Consider the following 23796-nt stretch of genomic DNA (forward strand, 5'->3'; position numbering starts at 1 on the left):
TCAATTTAATATTTGTTGTAATATAATTCTTCATTTATAATCAATACATGTATAAACTGTTAACAGAAAATCATCTTTTAACAATCTTGAATGAGAAAGAAAAAATAATAATTACAGCAATAAATATACATATAACAAATATAATGTATATAAATAAACACATCAACAAAATAAAAGTCAATTATAGATTATTAATTAATATTATTATTACATTTTAACAGAATTTTTATTTTATTTTTTTTTCTTACGTTTAGAAATCATTTTCAAACTTGTCAATGTAGTATTTTCTGTAACAACTTTTCTTTTTATCTTTCTATTATTCTTATTTCTTAAATTTGGTTGCTTTTGATTTTGTTCAAGTTGATCAAAAACTGAGTGAAAAAAATTATTAGCATCACTTATAACATCTTCATCATTATTTTTAATAGCAACATCAACAGTCTGCTGATTTAGTGACTCTTCATTAGTTCTTTTTTGTAAAAACTGACTAATACCAATTTTATATAATTGTTCATTAATATTACGCAAACGATTCAATTCATCTTTTAATGAATAATCATCATCTGAAATAAAATGTTTTCTTGCCATCATGACATTAGGATAATTATTAGATAATTCATAACATGACATGTCTAAATCATGATAATTGATTATCTCTAAACAATATTCTGAATCCTCAGCATCAGTAGATGTTTTTTGAAAAGGACGTAAAATAATATTTCTTTTAACATCTTGTTGAAACATTTCTTTAGGAACTTTAATGAAATATGCATTTGTGACTGGACCTTTAAGATTTAAAACTTTTAAACATTGCTTACTCATTATGTGCCAAATTCGAACAGTTTCATCTGCAGAACCAGATAATAATCTCTCGCCATCAATTGAAGTTGAAAGACAAGTAACAGATTTTTTATGACCACTAAAAATGTCAGTAATATTATCACCCAGTAAAACACCAGTACTTATGTGAATTTCCAGAGAATTCAAGTGTCTACCATCTCTTAAAGAGAACTGATTTATATCACCTGAAGCACAACCAACAAAAATGTCCATTTCAGATGGAGTAATAGAAACAGATGTCAACATTTCAGTGAAAACTACTGATAACAGAAGTTTACCAGTAGACAGTTTGTATATCTGCAAAAGATAATAATATAACTTAAATGAAACAAATTCATACATAAGCAAACAGGAAAAATGTCTTTGGACAGTAAATCCAAATTGTGAATGTGTACCATATATATAAGTTTTGGTTTAAAGACCAAAAGTACATTTATAAATAATAGTTTTACGTTTTTATGTTTAAATAAAATATAAATCTATTTATAAAAAAAATAATTTTTTAATTAAAAAAGGTTATGTTATGAAATTTTGTTTACTTTTGTGTTTTTGAATAAAAAAATATGGTAATTTTATTTTTTTAGTAATATATTTTTTCATTAAAACAAATCTTGTGTTGTTCTGTAAGATATAATGACCTTAATCTATCATACGTTGAACCATTTTTAATTTCTGTTTTGAATTTTAGTCTGCATTAAACCATCCTACAAAACGTTCTCAAGTCTGTACATACAGTTCTTGCTCATTGTTTATACAGATTGTATTAAGAATGATGGAAAGAAATCATTTAACACATTACCATTCATGTGAATAGGCTAACAAAATTTTATGCAGAACACAGGTTAATGACTACCCCAAAGCCTACAATATTTCAGTCGCTATTTATATAATAATTATTAATATACTGATTTATGATCAGTGCAACAAGCAGTTGCACCCTTTGTTTATGTAATAAATTAAGATTTTTTAATTTATGGATACCCAAGCCAATAAGTCATGTTAATTAGAATACAACAAATTTGCTGGTGGAGTCAGTTCAAGGAGCCATAAGCATTAAGATATAAATGGTTTAGCCAAGCTTTGAATTATCAACCTCCTGCACAGAAAGGGTAGTGCTAACCATTTTCACTACTCCAATACGTGAAGAAACAGACATTGTGTAAATAAAGAATTAAAGAAACCACAAAGTAACACTCCTTAAGCTCATAAGCAGGTAACACTGCTTACTAATACTTTATAAAACATTTTTTAACCAAGAAAAAGAAAGAATGATCTCTTACCATTTTCTGGTTCTACTAATAATTACTATCTACTAGAAAAAAAATAAAACCAGTAATATTTCCTATTCAAATAAATTAATTTTTGCAGAATCCCAGCTGCTATGAAATAATTTACTTATGTTGAGTGTCACTGTTATGAAAATGTAAATATTTCTTGTAGAAATGAATGAGTACTACATGCAGTTTACTGAATTGAAACAGCTTTTTTCCATCATTACGAAAGAATTGTTTTATTCATATTGCATACACGTCATAATTAATTTGTTTTACTACAAACGGTTTTAATATTTCTTGTCAATCTAAGTAGCTATCAATTTTTAGCGGAAATAAACAAGTGATGGCTTGATAATAGAAAATAAGAAAACAATCTTTTGATTTTATACACAAAAACATGTTGGTTACCAACATGTAATAGTAGTTAAAAATTAAATGAAAAGTTGTTTTATATGTATATGTTATCATGGTAAAGAAATTTTTAATTAAAAAAAAAAAGAGCATCATATTGATTTATGATTGTCCATTCTAATGAGAAAATTGCTATAACATTCTGACAGTATATGATGTATCATGCTACATTTAATATTTATAAAACGTATCATTTATAAAACTTACACTAGTCAATATTTTAATTATAATAAATTTAAGACATCACTGTTTCATTGTCAAAATGGTGGTTTAAAAATCGGTGGTTTAAAAAAAACCCACAACCTGTCAAATAAAAGCTCACAACGTTCATGACCAAAAAAAAGCAGGGACATATCAGTTGTTTCACAATGCATGCATATACACCAAAAAACAAAATTCAAAAAAATACAGCAGATAAAACAAGTAGTCTCAAACACAATAATTAATTTGTTATTTAAAACCACTTATTATTATGTGAATAAACCACAGCTCTATGTATCATAGCACAGTAAGTGTTCCTCTTATGCGACCAGGAGTTATTTGAGTTCCTATGAATAGTTGTATTATTGCTGGTCGGTTTCCTGTATATGCTCATTTCAGTCTGGTTATTGTTATTAATTTTTATGTTTATGTCAAAATATATATGGTCTTGTTATTGTCTCTCTCCATAGTAAATTTAATCTTATCATCAAATGAATTTAGTTTGTGTAATATTAATTGATGTTCTAATAGATAGTTAGATGTAAATATCACAAGTATGTCATCTACATACCTCACCCATAAAAGAGCATCATGAGTGTGTAATATATCATGTAAATTGACTTTTTCAGTTTTGTAGATATATTTCCAACATAATGGCAGATAGTGGCATACCCATAGGTAAAGAACCTTCCTGCGAAAATAATACTTGTTACCAAATTACCTAGTTTTGTTGGCATATATTTCAAATGATAACAATGAGTGTGCAAACAAAATCCTCTGTGTCATTTTCAAAAGTTATCCTTTATTATATTCATAGTTTCTGTAATTGGTATGCTCGAATACATGTTGATTATGTCATAAGATACCATACTAGTGTTTCCATTAACGTTTAATGTGTGTAATCTTTCAATTAAGTCATATCCATTCTTTATATTAAACTTAAGCAATAAATTCAATTTTAATCTAAGTATCCTGTCCATTATTCTTGAAATGAAATACGATGGAGCAGTTCTGAAGTCTATCAATGATCTAAAAAGTATGCCTGGTTTATTCTGTCCCAAATGCAGGAGCTTTGGGACAGAATGGATAAAGTCTGCTGTGGTATGTTAATCTGTTGTCATAGTTGAATAAAGTTCTATATTTGTTTATCAAGGTTCTCACAATTCTCAAATATTTATTTGTGGGGTCTTCCATCTCTCTGAATTCATTCTTCTTTATGTAATCATAATTATGTCATCGTAAGTCTCTTTATGTATAATTACCGGAGTACTAGTTTTATCAGATCTTATAACAATGGTATACAGGAAATAGACCAGCAATAATATAACTATTCATAGGGACTCAAATAACCCATGGTCGCATAAGAGCAACACTTACTATGCTACGATACATAGAGAAGTGGTTTATTCACGGAATAACAAAATGGTTTTAAATAACGAACTGGGATGTATAAGAAGTATAGCTTTGAAGAAAAGTTACAACTAATCTTTCATTAATGGTATTTACACGCAATATTTGAATAAGAAATATAACAAGAACACTCACTACCCTTGTTCCAATAAATCAGTCTAAAAATTACAATAAGTTATATTATATATAGTTATGTACACAAAAACACATAAAATAGTGAACTTTATAAAAAGAAAAATATACAATCATGTATAAACCAGTGAATAACAATTCTACAAAATTCTTTATTTATAACTCAACCTATGTCTTTCGACAAATTCAACTTGAGTGGCATATATTAAGTGCACAGATTGTGAGCCATGTATATTGGAAAAACAGACAGATCGTTCAAGGTAAGATTCTCGGAACATCTGAGGGCATTCAAGAATAAGAAGAAATGTTTTTCAAACATGGCGGATCACTTGATTTCGAATAGACAAGCTTAGCGGATAATCTTGAAATATTAGAAGTTTGTAACATTAATAACAAACTAAAGAATTTTAAAAATATTACACTTATTGAAATGAGAACTTCAATTTAGTGAACCATCAAACACATTTCGAAAACGAAGATCTATTTAAGTTGGCTATAACATCTGCACACTGACACCTGTTTTTAACATCTGGTTACAATTTTAATTAGTTTTACCTTTGTGACCAAATACCTGTTTTATTAATTGTGTTATCTTAACAACTGATGATGGATCCAGTGGGTCCGAAAAGGCCTTCTTGAATAAGAAGGCCTTTATATTTTTTGTGTATATAGTGATTCTTAAACTATAAATAATATAAATGATAATATGATAATATTCATAATTCCTAATTAATATGTAAAAAAATTAATTCATTATAAAATCTAAATTTTTCTCTCTTAAAAAAAAAATCAGTTAATACATTAGCTACAGTATTTTTATAATGCATGTCATTTTCGCATATAAACAAGTCCACATTATCGGTACTCATGGTTATAATGGTGCCTTACAGGGCAACCGTATCTTGTAGTACAAGTCACTTGGGTCCAGTACAAAATTAATCCCTCTAATATCAGAATTTAATCTTTTGAATTACTGAATATGACATAAAAAATTATGAGGAGGATAGACAAAAATACATTTGCTACACATAAGGGAAATTAAGGGAAGAATGTCTCATCGTAAATGCTCTTGCAAGACATAAGTAACTGGTACCACAACCAACATGTTAATAAATAAGGTCATTAACCACTATGTATAACTACTCCACAGTGTTCAAAAAGTGACACAACCTTAGGGAAGAATATTTCCTTCTTTTTGTTGCATGTTTAATAGAGGAAAAATAGGTTACACAATGCAGCAAAGAATATCCATTGTCTCCCAAAACATTGGATGCGTCAGTTATGCCCAGACCAAGAATGGATGCAACAAACAAGTTCTCCATCAAGCAGCGGTACAAGTTCCAAGAGACAATTAACAGTTTTGTGCCAATAAACAATATAATGTTATTTATAATTTACTTTAGTATATATTTAAGTATTTATGTATAAGTATGAGCATATTTCCTTGTATTACTATTGTGTCTTTCATATGTACTTTCTGTATTTGTATTAACATTTTTAGCAAAAAGACAGGGAATGGCAGATGCAGCCAAAAGTGGTTGATCAAAAGTGCTAACACCAGAAACATTGATCGATGTGCAAACTGCATATTTTGTTAGTTCCAAGAAGTCTGTGTGATGCCTGTTTAGCCAGTGTTTACGCCATTCTAGCGTAAAGTTTCCGTTATTTTCTGCGAATTCTAAGCTAGGGTGGGTCCCGTTGTCTTATTACAGGAATGTTAAATTTCACTTTGTTCCGAATTTTTGTGTTTGTCAAATCTACCTGTTTCTATTATTTGTTCTTGTGTTCGACCCTCCCTCCGTCATCCTTAGTGACCGCGTCTATTCTTCTATCGAATTATTTTTGACTACCCCTTTCATACACCCGTTATTTTTTCGTCCCCTTACTAATACATGCACACATCTCTTGTCTTTTACACACACTCTCTCCTGTCCACTACCTGGATCTGGTTTCCCCCTTTTTCTTTCACCATCCTTTCGGCAGAGTAGATCGAACATCTCACCAGTGCAGTCGCCTATGGCCACACTCTCCTGCAAACTTTGTGGTAACATTCTCATTCAAGCAGAATCTCAAAACTCATCACTACACATCTGAGATTCTACGCATCATTCTACCACTAAACCACATCACACCTCTGTATTCCTGATACACCAGTGCGGACTACGCCCAGGATTACATATGTATTCATCTGTACTTGCTTTTACGAGTTCATCTCTTGCTAATATTTGTGTGTGATACAGGCAAGTGCAAATTATTCATATTAAACGTTTATGTTATCCTTGTTCATGTGTAGCCCATTTTATGGGTTATTAAATGCAAACTATCGTTCTTATGAAATTTACTTTTAATTTAAACACTACTTCAGAATTATAAAACTTATGTGCAATATATTTCATATATTATTATTGATAACTATTATTATATTTTGTGTTGTTCATCAAAAGTGCGTGTTCAAACGTCAGTTACTCAGAGCAAATTACCTTTACTTGAAAGGTTTATTGCAATCAACTCTATCATTTAATCTAATTTAACTTGTTAATCGCCGAGATTAATTCTTATCTATTCATGCACTGAATTCATATTCTCTTAAATTAATCTAAAGAAAATTACTCCGGATATGAAGTTATGTTTTTGTGCTTCTTTGTAACTTAATACTTTCAAGAAAACTTACTATTAGAATAAATTCTATTTATATTATTATTTATTTTAATGTGATTATATTGTGATTTAACGCCTTCTATACTGAAATTATTGTAAACAACTCTCTTATTTTCCGGCTCTGTTACACTGTGTATTTATAAAGGTTTATTCATGTATTTTTGTATTTAACAGCATTATTTATTTGTTAATTCAGCTGATATATTAAGTAGTATTAAGTCATGCTAATTTCATAATTTCCTGTTATGTTTTAAGATTATAATTATAACATAAATTTATTTGGTACACTTTCAATAAAGTCCAATTTCTTTTGGCAAATACTGGCTGTGTGGTTTTTGTTAACTTTACCCAACAGCCAGTCTGGTCTCTCCAATGGTGGTACCTAGGCAGCATTGCACAAGTGTTTAAAGATGCATTCGTACAGAATTCGTGTTGTTCAAAGTTGTCACCTGCAGACACTGGAGAACTTGTAGCTTTCGGTCAGTAGTTAATGTCATCTGTAATGCCAGGGGAAGAACTCAATGATTGGTTTTGACCTGACGAGGCATGGTTCCACCTTGATGAATATATGAATACATAGAATGGATTTGGTGTATGGAAAATCCACATCAGCTGCACAAGTCTCCTCTGCACAGACAAAAAGTGGGTGTTTGGTGTGCAATGTCACGTAGGCGAATCTTCACAACATTCTTTCATCGCACAATGAACAGTGAGTGAGTGCTACATACAGATGGTGAACGAACAATTTTTAAACACTATGCCTGCAGACCGGCTAGAGTACATGTGGTTTCAGCAGGACAATGCAACTGCTCATACAGCCAACAACACTATGACTTTCTTGGTTCAGTTTTTTCATGGACAGGTGATTTTGAAGGGGTTGTGGCCCCCTCAATCTCCTGACTTTTTTGTGACGATACCTTAAGGATGCTGCTTACAAAACTCATCCTCACACCATTACCGAATTGCAAAGTGAAATTGAACAATGTATCGCTGCAAAACTTACTCATTTTCCCAAAAGGCTGCGTCACTTTTTGAACAATCTGCACTTTGAATTACACTGTAGAAGAATATTAACTGGGTATAGATCTTTATCAAAACAGAATACACTGCTAAATCAATTCCACTTCATAACTACTTTCTTTAAAAATGTTATAACATATGATACATTCATGAATCTATAATTTTGTTAATGTTTCAAGAATACCTTTTTAAAAGTAATATGATCCAAATGAGAATTTACTAAGTGAACTTAGAAAAAAAATTAAAAACAATAACAATTCTTTGTTATTAGAAAGAGCAATTTTTCAATTCAATAAGCAAACAAAATGCACATCAGAATACAGAAAATGGAATACTGGAAAAAAATAAATTTTTATAGCTATTCTTTCTATTTTTGCTAATATTAAATATCTAAATTAGTCAATTTTATATACAGTATATTTTTTAAATTAAATTATGTTTAATCATACCTTACAAGTTCTATCAGATGAAACTGATATAAGTCTGGAATTACTGAATGAAGACCCACCAGAAGTAATAATTAGATCTGTTACTGGTAAAGAATGATCGTTAAAAACATGGTTTGAATCTACAGAAATGCTCTGCTGAATATTCTTATTAAGTAAATTCGATAGATTCCATACAGTCACCATACCATCTTCCCCACCACATACAATTACACTACCATCAAAACACCAGCGTATAACAGTAATTGGTTGAAAATGACGTGCACCACTGCCAACAAGACAACCTGATGAAACCTGAAATTTAATATTACATACATTGATATTATTTAATGCTAAAAAAATAAATGTATGAAAGATGTACCACTATAAGATTTCATAATAATAAACTGCATATAAAAGTAGTTGATCACAATTTCGTTGTCTAGCCTGTACATACTAAAAGTATTAATCTGAATATCATAGATACATATAAAAAAATGCTGACGAAGTGGTGAATAATTTTCCTGGCTGTGCCGGTCAAAAAGTAGTATTTAAAACAATAAAATAAAATATTCTACAATTGTTAAAAAAAAGCTGACAACACAGTTGTAGGACTTTCCCATCACATGGCTTTTTTCTGATGTATGAATTACACATACAACTTAATTTAAAATATGTCAGTGCTATACAATCACTCCTTGTGGTGAGAGGGTATTGTGTTATTGACACAGTATACCCACTTAGTCACTAGTTTAGATCATTTTTGGGGGTGAGGGTGGTTTTGGAAATATTTTTTAATTGTTAACAAATGTGCCTAAGAAAAATGACCTTGCTCTACAGCCTCATTCCCTTGATCTTTTAAGTTGAAAATTTAATGGTATCAATGCCCAATATATAGAAGTAATTTGACCAGTTTGACAAAATATATCTCCAGTAGTTCTGGAGATATAAAGTGATTTAGAGTGCAACACCGAACACAAGTACATATGAACATCCGGAAAATTTCCAACCAGTTTTCAGGGTTCCTTAGGTGTCAAAATGTCAAGATCCAGTGAAGACCACATATGCCCAAATTTGACCAATTACAATATTTTCCCTTATACAGTAATAGCGCTAAGACGGGAAAGTAAAAATAGTAAAATAAAAAAAGTACAACAAAGTTATAAAACTATAACATCATAGAAAATTCCACAAAACTGTAAAATAAAATAGCCTTTATAAGTCACTACATGTTCTTGTACAATTCTGCCATACTAAAAAGTCACTTTTAATATATTTACCAAAATTAGTTTTATAAATGTTGAAATAGAAAAAACTAAAAAAAAAATTTACTGAATTTTTGTAAAATTTGAGAGCCCTATGTGAAGGGGGGTTTATTAATTATGATGATTAACAAAATAAGATGTAAACATCAAAACTCCCAAATTTTGAATAAAAATTTTTTTTGATTTTATGAGCTTCCTTACTCTGTGGGGAAAATTTAGGAAACATTTTGAAAAGAGATGATCCCGAGATGAACAAAAAAGAATTAATTTGAAACAGAATTATTTTAAAATACTGAAAAATGAAATACAACTTACAGCAAAGCAATGAAAAAAATTGCTTCACATTTGGAGTCTGAAATATAACATAGGTGCCACAGCTACTTTCATTTTAGTAGCCCTTTAAGTGATGAAGAAAAATACAAAAAAAAAAGATTAAAAGAGTTAGAGCCAAGAAACAAAAAATCCCCCATTCCCATAATAAATTTTGAAAACATTTAATATGATCAATGCCTTATATAAAAATATTTGAACCAAATCAATTTGGTTAATCCTGAGATAAAGAGCCAAACACAGTGCAACACACACACATATCTTTTTTTTTCTAGATGAACTAGTTGGTCCATAAAACATAAAGATTCGCAAAAAAAAAACCCAATACCCATTTTTGACAAGATCATCATATACTTTCCCCCTCAATAGAGCTACTCTAGCTATATTCACTAGGAAAGTAAAATCTAAACTGATGCACTTGGAAAATGCATGCATTATGTTTTATACATCAAACAACTATTTTTGGAATTAATTACCTTTGTCTTTAAAATACCATACATATTATTACACAACTTTTCAATCAATATAATTTATATTCAAATCACTCAAAGGAAAAGAAACATTGCAGTAAAGAAACAGTAAAATTGAAGAAAGTTTGTTCTTTATATTTTGGTTTCTGTTCTATAAAATAACTGGTACAATTCACCCAACCTATCAGATAAGTTGGTAATATTGTCACCCACAAGGTACTTACAATAGCTGTTCAGTGTTGGTGCAGTTACAAAATCCAAAAAAAGTTATCAAAATCCAGTGAAAAATAATTACATTAAACTGGATTTGATTTCAGTGTGTCTATCACAGCATACTTTCTTACTGTGCTGTACTGTTAAATAATAGTACTGTCAGAAATAATCTAAGTCTTCACAAAAAATATTAAAAAATGCACATACCATCAGAACACAGCTGAAATCAAACCTTAACACAAGCCATACCATGACAAAAATATTTCTAACATAACAATACATTTAACCATATCTAAGTCCACCCATTTCAAGTCTACTGTATGCAATATTTTTGCAACATTTGAAAAAAATTCTTGTACAGAGTGGGTACTTGATTGGGTACAAAAAGTAACTTCTCAACTTGATTTTTAGCAAAACATTACGAAATAATTCAAAACTAATTTTTTTATCATTAAATTAAATTTTAGTCATAAAATAATTTACTGGCTTAGGTTTTGAAAATAATATCTTTTAAATGCTGACCTCTGAAGCGTTCACAAATCTAGGCACTTTTTAACACATTTTGCGTAGTTAAAACAGGTGTTTCTTCTGGTATTGCCACAATTTTGACTTATTTACTACCTATCTGTATAAATTACATCAGTTTTGAAGAAGTCTCTGAACCAATCTACTGATTGGTATTTTACTTTCAGCGATTTTTATGAATTGCATTTTTCATTGCCATTAAAAATTATTAAGATGTTTGTCATATTTTCCACTTGGACCTGGCCTTTGGATGTAATCAATTCATTGTCAATATGTTCCGTCACAAAAGAGAGTCGTTCAGAATAATGTTCACTGTGAAGATTTGGTCTTTCTTAATAAACTGTGATGCACCATTTTCTCACAATTTATTCATTCATAAGACATGCTTTTTTATTTACCTATAAATTTCTACACGAGCTATTTAAAAACTGAATACATTTCAAATTTCCTATCTTGCAGAAAATTTTACTTTTTAACACATTTAAGTTCAGTATAAAAAAAAGTGTATTTACAACAATGTTCAAAATATAGTTCAATCTATACTAACATCCAAAAAACCAACATATCACTAGTGAGAGGTTACCTACTCTATGCACACAGTTTTTTATTTTCTGAATGCCCCTCAACCACTTACATAATCATTATTAGGCAATAATATTTATACAATCATTATGAACAAACTACTCATAAATTTTTACATACGTACATTACAGATGTGTACATATACACATTAGAAAAATTAAATACCCACAAATAAACAGTTTATAAGTAATTACATAAAACTACAAAAATAGCTTGTGCAATTCATAAAAAATGTTTTTACACATATTAATAAAATCAAATCTTAAAAGTAAAAAAAATAATATAATTTAAGTGAAAAGAGGAAAGAAATTTAATTTACCATACGAAAATAATCTGTTCACTTAAACTGTTAATGATTGGCCAATCCTTAATTATTATAGACACAGCATCATAAGCAGACCTTTTACTTTGAATGCTCTGAATGCTCAAAATAAGGTTGTTTTCAATTCTTGTGTTTTTTTTGTTTTTTTTTTTAATTTCATTTTTTTCAATTTTTCTATTCTCTTTTACAAGTTTTACTATATAAACATGTTATTTTCAGAACTTCCTTCATAATTATTAATGATTGTTTAACACTTAAAATGAGTATTTAGATGAGTTCTTAGCATTCTCTTGGTTATTTTAATCCAATAACCCTTTATTGAAGTTCATTATTTTGTGCATCGCCTATAGGAATACAGAAGATGAAAATGAAATTTCACAGGGGAAAGTTTAATGATACTTTAATTTTAATTAAATCAAAATGAATAATTCTTAAAATAACCTAAGTACATCCTAAAATTTTAAATATTATACATTTTTTCAAGAGTAAGAAACTTTTTTTCAGAAAAAACATTCATCAAAACTTAAAAGTTAAGTAAAATTAATTATACTAAAAATATTACATGTTATTAAAAAAAACACTTACCTGATACACATGTAATTTTTCATCAACAGAAAGTGCAATGTAACAACCATCAGGACTGCAAGCCATCACAGATACTTTACCAGGACATAAAAGTCTAGGTGACTGGATTGGCTGCTGGCTGTTAATAGGCCATACTTGTAACAGTGGTTTAGATTTTTCAACTGCAATCAAATAATCTGAACCTAACATACTTAAACCATTGGGATTTATAACACCTCCACCTCTGTATGACATCAGAGAAGTACCAGTCTTTGAATCCCAAACATTGACTGAGACCACCTGTACACAATATAAAAACACAAAATAATGTGGTTATAAAATTAAGTTTGACTTTTTAATTATTATTCATTTTACTAATTCAATCCATTATAATTTAATGTACATCTTTTAAATATAAAATAAAATTTGCTATTACAAAATATCTCCTTCAAAAATAATAAAACTTCTACTGATTTTACCACCGCAATTCGCTCTAATTATTAATATTAAATTAACCGACCAAATTTTTAATGTATGTCTCGCCAACTCAGATTTTACTTATAGTAACAAAGTTTTTACCACAAGCTTCTTTATTTACATTTACGCTCTTTACTTCACAAACTTTCAATCAACTGATTTTCAACAATTTCTGATAACATCAATTTCAAAATTTCACTCCTACTAGAAATTACTTATTTATTAAATATAAAAAACATCAAAACTAATTATACAACAAAATATACATAATTAAATAACAAATTCATGTACATAAAACAAGTATAACATACTACTTCTAGTTAATAACACCATTCAATATAATATATTAACATAAAATAGCTTTAAAAAGTTCCCAGGATATTTTTATTTTGCAACAAACTTTCTACATTAAAAATTCTTAATTATACTTCCTTCAAATAGGCAGATGCAAACATTTGCCAAATTTCAAAATGTTTTAGAATTATTCCTGTATTCTACTCTTTAAGACCACATTCAGATCCTTGATCCATAATCAGTGTCCCAGTATCACATTCTTTTCATTGTTAAATTTCAAGCAAAGAAATTAATAAAAATGCATGCCAAATCAGCAACCTTGGACCAGTGGATAACACACAGACATTACATTTGTGTTTCCTTCTTAAGTTTAGGCAATAGTTATAGAACAATATGTTAACAAGTTTTACTTGGAAGTTTCAGTAATAATGCCAACACATATGATGAGGCTTTTGAAATATCTTAAAATCAAGCAGTTTGATTTGGATATAGACTTCAATTCTTGTAATGGATGTAATACAATGACCAGATGAACTTCTGTCATTTATAACTTTTTTTGTGGTAAAATGTTTCATTTATCACATGCATTGACAAAATTGAAAGTTCAGATTTTTCTTCCTAGCACGTATCTAGCCCTGAACAATATATTTTTCCTTGAATAATATATCCAAGTCTGGTACAAATAGCCCACACTTAGTATCCAAAACAAATTGGCTTACCATGCAAATAATGTTTGGCATCATGTCTACTAAAACAAGGCACCATGTACTTTTTGAGCAAGGTAGGCATCACAGAGAAAAAATATGCTATCGATCATTCAGCATATTCTGCAATTTTCTTATTTTACCAAAGCGATCGTCATTTTTCAATTCTGAATTGTTACAAAAATACGAATACCTATGATCTTGTCAACTCGATTCCAGAATCCAGGAAACTATAGTGTTTTGTACATCATCTGCCATTTTCCAATACATCATTTTTATCACTGTAAAGGATTATATCTGGTAATAAACAAAATGGCCATAAAAAGGCAAATATTATTTCTTAATGATTTAAATAATGTGTTGCACTTCTCAGTAGCATAATGATCTGAATTCCATGCTGAGTTCACTGTGGACTATTGAACACCATCTGGGAGCATATTATTACTGCTGAGTATTTAAAAAAAAAAACAAATTAAATCAGATCAATTTAGAATTCCTCAGGAAATTTAATCCAAAGAGAATTAATATAGATACCTATTTATTAAATGACATTATGTAGGTAGTTACAAAATTACATGAGAGGTTTCACGTTAAACAGTAATTCAAGCAGCTGACCTTGTCAGTATACACTTATGTTGCTTGAATAATAAAGTATAATGAGGAACTCATTTTCAAAAGGTTTCTTGTCCAAAAATTGTTGAAATAGATATTTTTGTACGGCTTTATTCACAATTTTCACCTCTACAGAAGAAAATATGGTTTTTGTTCCAAAACGTCTTTAAAATGATTAAACTCAGTTTAAATATGAGTCTCATTTCCAAAATGTCTCTTGTTCATTCAATATGGCTGTACAATTTGCTTCCTTTTTTTTGTAACAAAAAATCTCTTGTCCAATGCATACATTAAATACACATATGGCTTTATTTTCATCGTCCAATGTATGGCACATCATTCAATAATAAATTATAATAAAAAAATTCTGTAAAACAGAAAATAATATAATGTTACAGGAGGGAAATATTTAATGTGGTACTACTGTTAATTGGTGAAGTGAATAAACTATACTTTTTACTTTAAAGTAAATACTGGTCAAATAAAGTAAACCCTTGAGACTAAGTGGGTAACCTTTTACTAATACTTATAAGTAAACACTTGTAACATTGGTAGTTGTCCAAGTATTTGCGAGTAGTTTTCCCATTTTGCTTTTACTTATCCAGTATTCTCTTTACTTATCAAGTAAACACTTGTACAATTCATATCCTGAACATCATCATGTTCAGACACTTTTGTCAATACATCAAATGTTTCTCATGTTTTAATCAATCCAGCACCGTTTGCATGCCAGTCTTTTAGCAAACATCATCATGTCTAGTGAAGAGACTAATTTCGAAGTACAAGAACCAGTCAAACCATCCGCGTTGAAGTAGCAGAATGTATTTGGTAAATATTCTTAAAGACAACGTTGTTTTAGACCGGTCTATGAGTTCTAAAAGAATTGCTGCTAAAGAAAAAGCACAGAACACTATTCAGAAGGAACATCAGAAAAGTGCGGGGAAGTCAATTACAGTAGAAAAACTAAAAAAAATTAAATAACATGAAAACTGACAAAAACAAAAGTGGGAATAGAGCAGTGAAATTACTAAAATGGGAATCAAACCTCTTTGAGTTACTTGAAATTCATGAAAATCCTGTATTTCATCAGATACCGGGAGCAACCAATGTAGGAATTGAAAATAGGATTCAAGAAGATATCCCAGCCTACTAACATCATTAAAATATTTCTCAACATTGTGTAAAACAGAACAAGCCCAAATACTTTCGGAATTTTTCCCAATTTTACACGAACAACATTCGCCAATATCGGGAACCGTATATTAAGTTGACCAAAAATGCGTTCAATAACAACTCTTTCTTTAGAATGTTGTTTATTGAACACTTCTTCCTGCTGGTTTAAAAGGTATTATTAACTACAGGGCAATTCCGTACCCACTGTCTCCCAAAAGGCATACCGTAGCATTAAATTTAGCCACGGGTTGGCAAACACTGCTCCATTTCCAAATGCGACTGTCATGGGTGCTACCCGGCCAAGAAGCATCAACGTTAGTGATTTTTTCTGTGGAATCACATGTTACCTGAACATTGATGCTGGGATACTTCTTACGATTTTATGTAACAGTCTCCGTAGCGTGCTGGTTTATTTATTTCTAAGTGCGTGCAATCCACAGCAACTATTACGCTCGGCATTTTAAAACGAGAACTCCATTTCCTCTTGGCTTCATTTAACTCATGAGCATTCTGTGGAAAGTTAATCTACTCAGATGCCTTTTCGTTTAATTTATTCAGAACGTAATCGAAAGTTTTGCATACTGTAGAACAGTGAATCCCGAAGTCTTCACTGACACCGTTTTGAAATCCAGGGTTAAGTACCGCAAAAATACTTCCATTTTCTGTTGCGATGACAGAGCACCTCCTCGCTTTTCATTACTTTCTTCCAAAAAAGCATTCGTCAAAAATTCAACTGATTCTTTTGTAAACGGAATTAGTTCTTCATATCTTCTTGGACTCAATGCTCGCCTTTCTTTGTAAGTTTTTGGTTGACGAATGTTGACAAAGGCTGCCATACCAAGTATAAAAAATTAAATGAAAGTTTGATAAGGTTACTAAACAGCTACCTTGAAATTCTACGAGTAAATACTTGAATACACTTCCGAACTCAGGATTTTATTCACTCGTTTTAAGTAGAGTCTGACCGGAATCAGTAATTGCGTGTAGTTACAAGTAAACGCTTGATAAGTAAAGGTTATTCACTTCCCTGTTTTACAAGTAAAGAGAATACTTGTCAAGTATTTGGTTTACCGTTGTTTATTCACAGAACTGCAAGTAAAAGTAAATACTGGTTTTTATTCACTTCACCCAATATTCCTAGCAGCTACAACAGAACAAACAAAAGATAAACAACCAAAAGAAAAGGTTAATATTTATACATTGAAATATACAGACTGAAAAAGATGCTGCAAAGGGGTATGTTCAACTAACTTCTGCCATGTTTCACAAATTACGGACAATTAATTTTTGAAGTTTGCACTACAATACGCCTGTATTCAGACAGGTGTGGCAAGCAGAATAAGAATTTTGCCATGCTAATATACTGATCTGTAAACTACACTCTGTTGCATGTGCATACAACAATCTCATTTTCCCAGTCCCTGGCCATTCATACCTTCCTTCACATCGGGTGTTCAACCAGATTGTCAGAACTTCAGCATTTAGACCATTTTAATAAACCCCAAAGAATACTACAAACTATTTGAGAACCATGGAACCGTTTTCAAATTGAATGACAGCTGTATGTATGACTGGAAGGAAACTTGTGGAAAAGTAATGAAAAACCTGACCAGTTTTATTTTAAGTTTGCTCCCACCAAATGATTTATACTATGTTGGGGCAGAACACCATCTGAAATTCTAGTTAAAGGAGAACCATGGTACTTTCAAAAAAATTCTTAAACCAAAACAGAAGCTGTTGGGTTTCAAACTAAACACAATAAAGAAAGGCATCCCCCATAACAACAGAAGTTGAGGATGTGAAGTAACTGTCACATCTTCATTTTGGAGGGAACTGGGAGGCGAAACCAGATGTCAGACATATTATTTAAAAAAACGTAATTTCTGGTAAATACTTAGTGCAAAGATTTGGAAAATGAATTAGAAGGTGGTATGATGGAAGAGGCTGAAAGTATACTTTAAATAGTTCGGTAAGTTTATTATTTTCTTATTTTATTGTATAAAATTGTAATAACTTAACTTTACTGATAAACCTACAATGTTTATTACATTAAAAGTCATATAGGCCTAAATTCTGATCATATTTATTTTTTATATTTTTGAATATAGAACAATCATAAAGAATTGTTTTTTTTTTTTTCAGTAACAAATAGCATAATTTTTTGACAAATTTCATACATTGTCTTTTAAACCAAAATGTCTCTTGTCTGAAGATTTTCATTCCAAAACGTCTTTTGTCCAAAATTATTCCTTTATTTACTTTTAATGTGTTGCTTTCATTACCTATTTTATAAAATTTTAGCTCTGCAAATGTTTTTTGTGGTTTGCCATAAATTTCACTTGAATGACAAGGTACATTTGGCTCATTATACCAGGTGATTCAAAAATAACTTCACAACTTTAAAAGCATATAAACTTTTATTGAAATACTCACAAGATTCGGCTGAGGTCTCATTTCATAGAAAATCACATCAAGTTTGTCACCCAACATTCACTTTGGTTCGATATGGCTTCCATTTGTAATAAGGCATACATCCCATCTGAAGTCAAACTCATTCCAGACTGTAGCCAGCAAATCGGACATACCTCTGCAGTTGCAATGTTAATTCAAAACCTTAGCTCAACAAGATCAGCAGGCAAAGGTGGTACATAAGCCTGATCTTTTATGAAACCCAACAACAAAAGTCTAATGGGGGTCAAGTCTGGGGAGTGAGGTGGCCATGCAATTGGACCTACACGACCTATCCACCAACCTGGGAATCAGTATCAAGAAAATCTCAGACCTGTAGGTGGTAGTGAGGTGATTCCCTGTCATGCTGACAGTAATCCATCATGCAGGCGTCCATCTTGGTCATCAACATTTATGTGAGGAATTAGAAAATTCTGAATCATGACCAGATAAACAATACCATTTACGGTTGCCTCCTGGAAGAAGAATGGACTGTAAAGTCTTTGATTGCTTGGAGCACAAAAAACACTGAGCTTAGGGCTATCATGAATATGCTGCTAAGTTTCACGAGGGTTTTAGCTAATCCATACTCTGTAGTTATGGGTGTTCATCTGGCCACTGAAGTGAAATGTTTGACTCATCACTAAAAATTACATTGTCTAAAAATGTATTGTTGTCTGCAGTTTTATCCATCACTTCCACACAAAACTGCAGGCGAACAACTGTGTCATCATCTGTAATGTGTTAAATCACAGTTAGTTTCTATGGCTTCAAATGCAATCCTTTACATAATATGCACCAAACAGTCATTTTTGGAATGCCAGTCTCATGTGACACATGTCCAGTTGATTTCTTCAGACTATACAAAAAGCTTTTTCAAAGTTGTTCTAAAGCAGCTTCACGGACACATGGGCGTCCTGGTAATTTTGCACGTTTAACAGAACCTGTCTCAATGAAGGTTTGTGCAAACAGCTAATTGTATGCCTACTAGAAGGCTCCCTACTATACACTCTATGAAAATTAAGTTGAACACTGCAGTTGCTGACTGCAAATCATGAAATACACAGTGAACATGTTACACACCAGTAAATGTATCCATTTTTAACAACCCTAGTGACAGACCTGATAGCTGAATTTGGAACTACGAGGCAAAAATTGATGTTTTGCTATGAAATGAGACCTCAACTGAATCTGTAAGTTATCTAAATAAACTTTTATATGCTTTTAAAGCTGCGAAGTCCTTTTTGAATCACCCAGTATTATACAGCCCAGACATTCAACCCATAGGAAATATCTGACAGAACGCAATCTTCATTCCCAATTTCATTTTCATTTAACATTTGAATTAGTTTAAATATTAAACAAGAAATTAGAATTAATAAATTAAAAAATTCTCACAAGTATGGGGATTTAATTTTAATAGGTTCAGCATGTAAATAGATTTACAAAGTGGAAAATAAAAACCATGAACACACTACATGCCATCAATTGGCAGTCTACCTTGCTGAGTTTGCAATCTCACAACTCTACAGTATGTTATTATTTAATAAGCAAAGCATTTGAAATTATACCTTGCAACATAAAGCTTTAATATATAATGGCATATAAATGACATTACTTAAGACATTATTCAAAACATGATAATCTTCAACTATATCAACAGGAGACAGTTACAATGTAACATAATGAAAGATACTTGAAAGTATGTCAATTTAAACAGATAAGCAGCTGCATGTTTTTTTTTATCCTTCTATCAATCATCCTTGAAGCACACAAGGTAAGCTTTAACCTACAATAAATTTAGAACTTGTAATTTCATTAAGTGCACACTGTCATAAAGTCATCTAAGTTTTTCATGTTTATTAGATTTTTTGTTTGTAGTATTTCTTTTGAAATTCAATAAAACTAGTACACAGATTTTTATTACTAGAACTTAAAAAATCCAGAAAAATTACTAGAGAGTGCATGATGTACCACACTTTTCGGTAATTACTGGCTCTTATGTTTTTGAAAATGAGAATAATCAATTGTTGATCATATCAGAAACACACAAAACCTTTCAATGCTTTTCTATTAACACATAATTTCAATCTTTTAGAGCTATTGCAATTTATGTTTTAATTTAGTTTAAAGAAATTTAATATAGTTGAATAATTTAATTTATTTTAGTCACGTTGAATAGAATCATTATGTATATTCTTTTATTCTGTGGAGATAGCCTTACCTTCCAATAGTCTGTAATCTGCATAGCTTTATAATTTCTGTGCACAGTTATATTTTCGATAATGCTTCCTATGGTTTTTTCTGCACATTATTTGGTTGTGACTCATGTTGCTTCCCCAGGTATATTTAACAATCCTAGTTGTTTTAAAAAAATTAAATAGTGGAAGGCAGATGCTTGCAGACTAATGAAAAAACTTGGTGTTCTAGTCTTCTAACAAAATTTGTCAGAATGAGTACAAGATAGATTAAATTTTGGTGAACGTATTGATTGGTGAAATGAACAGATTTTTAGTGATGTATTATGTGAAATGAAAGATGTTTACTCCAGTTAGTGCATACATGCATTAAAAGTAAGGTTGAAGAAGATTTTTTCATTTATTGAAATTCCTGGCATTCAGTACCATAGTTGTTTTAGACGAGTCTCGTTTCAGCACTTTAATTTTGCAGAAACTGAAAACTGTGTGCATATGTAAACGATTAAACAGTTGTGGAGAAGCACAAAATGGAAAATAAAAACCATGAACACACTGCATGCCATCAATTGGGCAGACTACCTTGCTGAGTTTGCCATCTTACAACTCTAGAGTATGTTATTATTTAATAACCAAAGTGTTTGAAATTACACCTTGCAACATAACGCTTGAATACAAGGGCATATAAATGACATTACTTAAGACACTATTCAAAACATGATAATCTTCAACTATATCTACAGGAAACAGTTACAATATAACATAATGAAAGATACTTGAAAGTATGTTAATTTAAAAAGTAATTTTAAGGAACAGAATTTAATGAAAAGGAAAAACAAATGATAAACAACAAATACTTTATTCTCTTCTAATAAAGATGACTAATTCTGAAAATTTTCCAGTTTGTTGTGCCTTATATTTGGTTGTAATTATACATATTTTTTTAAAGATAGTTTCATTATACAATACTTCCCCATATACACAAATATAATATTGTCAATTGTGCAATACAAGGCACTACTAAAAAAAACAAAAACAAAAAAAAAAAATATATATATATATATATAGTTTCATTCTTGACTGAACAAATATTTGTTCTAATTTATTTTAAATGTTTTTATGAAAATTTTTATTTTAACCAACAATTTTTACAAAATTTAAAAAGCTAATAGAATAATATGTAAATGTACACAGTCTAAATTTTTTTTAAATATCACCGAAGATGAGCGTAGGCCTCAAAATGTTATGATAAAGTAAAAAAGTAAAGATAAGAGTGTTTCTCTAATTCTGTGCTTTGCAGAGTATTATTTGAAAGAATATTATATTGTATATATAGATATTAACGTACACAGGAAAAATGGACTATAAAAAGTTTAACCTAAATAAATTAATAATAATAATAAAATATATATATATATATATATATATATATATTGTATTCAGAATGTAAATATTTTTTTTTTTTAATTTTTAGTAAATAGCACATGAGACCCAGATAAGCAGTTGCATGTTTTTTATCCTTCTATCAATTATCCTTATAATAATTATTATATATAATTAGTATAAGCATACAAGATAGCACTTAATATAAGCTTTAATCCATAATAAATTTAGAACTCTTAATTTCATCAAGTGCACACAGTTATAGTCATCTAAGTTTTTTATGTTTATTAAATTTTTTGTTTATAGTATTTATTCTGAAATTCAATAAAACTAGTAAATTCTTTTATATGAATCCAAATCTACTCAAGGACCAAGTATAATCTAACTAATCATTAATATAAAGTGAATTTAAATAACAATATTTAACGGAATGATGTATTCTAATCTGCATAGATGGTAACGCTATTCTGTAATAATTCTGATTCAATTATTAAATTAGAAATAAAATTGAAATTTATGAGTCAAACTTAATCTTGGCCCACAAGTTTAATATTTAATAGCTATATTAGTAACAGAGCACACAGCATTTTACATAAATCTATGTGAATTTCTACTATTTAAGGAAATATTAATACTTGATTACTGCTGCTTACTGGGGAATATCTTTTTACCAATTAATATATTTAATTTTTAAGCAAAACTTTCTTGAGTAAATAAAGCAAGAATTTCATACTTAACTACAATGAACTACATAATTAATTACTTAAAACGGGTCCTGATAAGACTGTAAGTAGCAACCCTCAAAACCTTGCACGATTTAAAATAAACCAGAGTAGCATCATGGAAATAGAAGTAGGCAATATGTTGCGCCAGTATTTTAGGGTTTATATTTTCTTTCATCTGGCTTATTCAGTAATCTATATCGTAACACACAATGAGATGTGTTAGTCTATACAACATTCAACTCCTTCGACAATTATTATTTGCAAGCAAAAATAAACAAAATGTTTTAAACTTACCGAATCTCCAGAGGAACTAGTAAACAAAACTTCGTTCATGTTTGTATACGCTGGATCTCAATGAAAATTAGGCAACTTATAAAATTCGGCGCATTTTAACCTCAAAATATACCACGTGCGAAATTATACCTCTTAAAATTTTGTAAAAGTAAAATTAATCTCCAATATATTAAATACGTAACAAAGTTGTATTACCTATACATTGCACAACCCCGCAAAACGTTTTACGGGGTTTAATAAGAAAACTTGCACTATTAGTTTAAAAGTGCAAATAAAAAATAACCCCTAAGGAATCTGCGAGAGGCACGATCCGCTATTTTTCCCCATTTAATCAACACAAACAAAACTTATAAGGAAAAACTTTCTATATTTCGAAATAAAAAATTATAGGAAACATTACAATCTACAGAACCTATATAACTTTTATTAATTTATTTAAACTGATATTGACACAATTTTAAACTCTACAAATGAAAACTTAGACAAATTTAAGTAGAATGATCCAAACAAGCAGCTTTGCTAATACACGACAGTACACTACCACTATCTATCGGAGCAGTTGATATATATTAGGTAGTAGAAAAGCCAGGTTAATCACAAAATTAATTACGTCCTATAATTTATTCGAAGACGTAATTAATTTTCTGTTATTTATCAGTAGAATAAGTATCTAATACTTGTCACAGGTTTTTATGAGTAATTTTTTTAAAAATTTAGCCTTGCTGGGAATCAAACGAACGTACAGCGAAATGAAAGGTAAATAAACATAACTAAGGAAAACTAAAAGGGATAAAATCAGTTTTGATGAAAACGTCTTAAAGTTTCTTTCAATGTGATAAACAACATAAA

At 30.0% G+C, this 23796-nt stretch overlaps 1 protein-coding gene across 1 annotated transcript; it reads right to left on the bottom strand.

Annotated features, from left to right (window-relative positions):
• Positions 1 to 23486, bottom strand: LOC142323792 (WD repeat-containing protein 18). Its single transcript, XM_075364008.1, has 4 exons — positions 22948 to 23486; positions 12664 to 12942; positions 8396 to 8686; positions 1 to 1137 (listed from the first exon to the last, which is right to left on the bottom strand). The coding sequence occupies exons 1-4, from the start codon at positions 22984 to 22986 to the stop codon at positions 232 to 234; spliced, it is 1515 nt and encodes a 504-aa protein (XP_075220123.1). The 5' UTR covers positions 22987 to 23486; the 3' UTR covers positions 1 to 231.
• Positions 23487 to 23796: the final 310 nt, after the last annotated feature.

Source organism: Lycorma delicatula, chromosome 4, assembly GCF_047948215.1.
Source record: "Lycorma delicatula isolate Av1 chromosome 4, ASM4794821v1, whole genome shotgun sequence".
NCBI classification, from domain to species: domain Eukaryota; kingdom Metazoa; phylum Arthropoda; class Insecta; order Hemiptera; family Fulgoridae; genus Lycorma; species Lycorma delicatula.

Bases quoted from the DNA above. Each gene is read 5' to 3' on its own strand.
- LOC142323792 (XM_075364008.1), bottom strand. From the start codon at position 22,986: ATGAACGAAGTTTTGTTTACTAGTTCCTCTGGAGATTCG. The intron at 8,687-12,663 runs GTAAGTGTTTTT...ATTAAATTTCAG, and splicing joins AAAAATTACATGTGTATCAG to GTTTCATCAGGTTGTCTTGT. The intron at 1,138-8,395 runs GTATGATTAAAC...TATCTTTTGCAG, and splicing joins CATCTGATAGAACTTGTAAG to ATATACAAACTGTCTACTGG.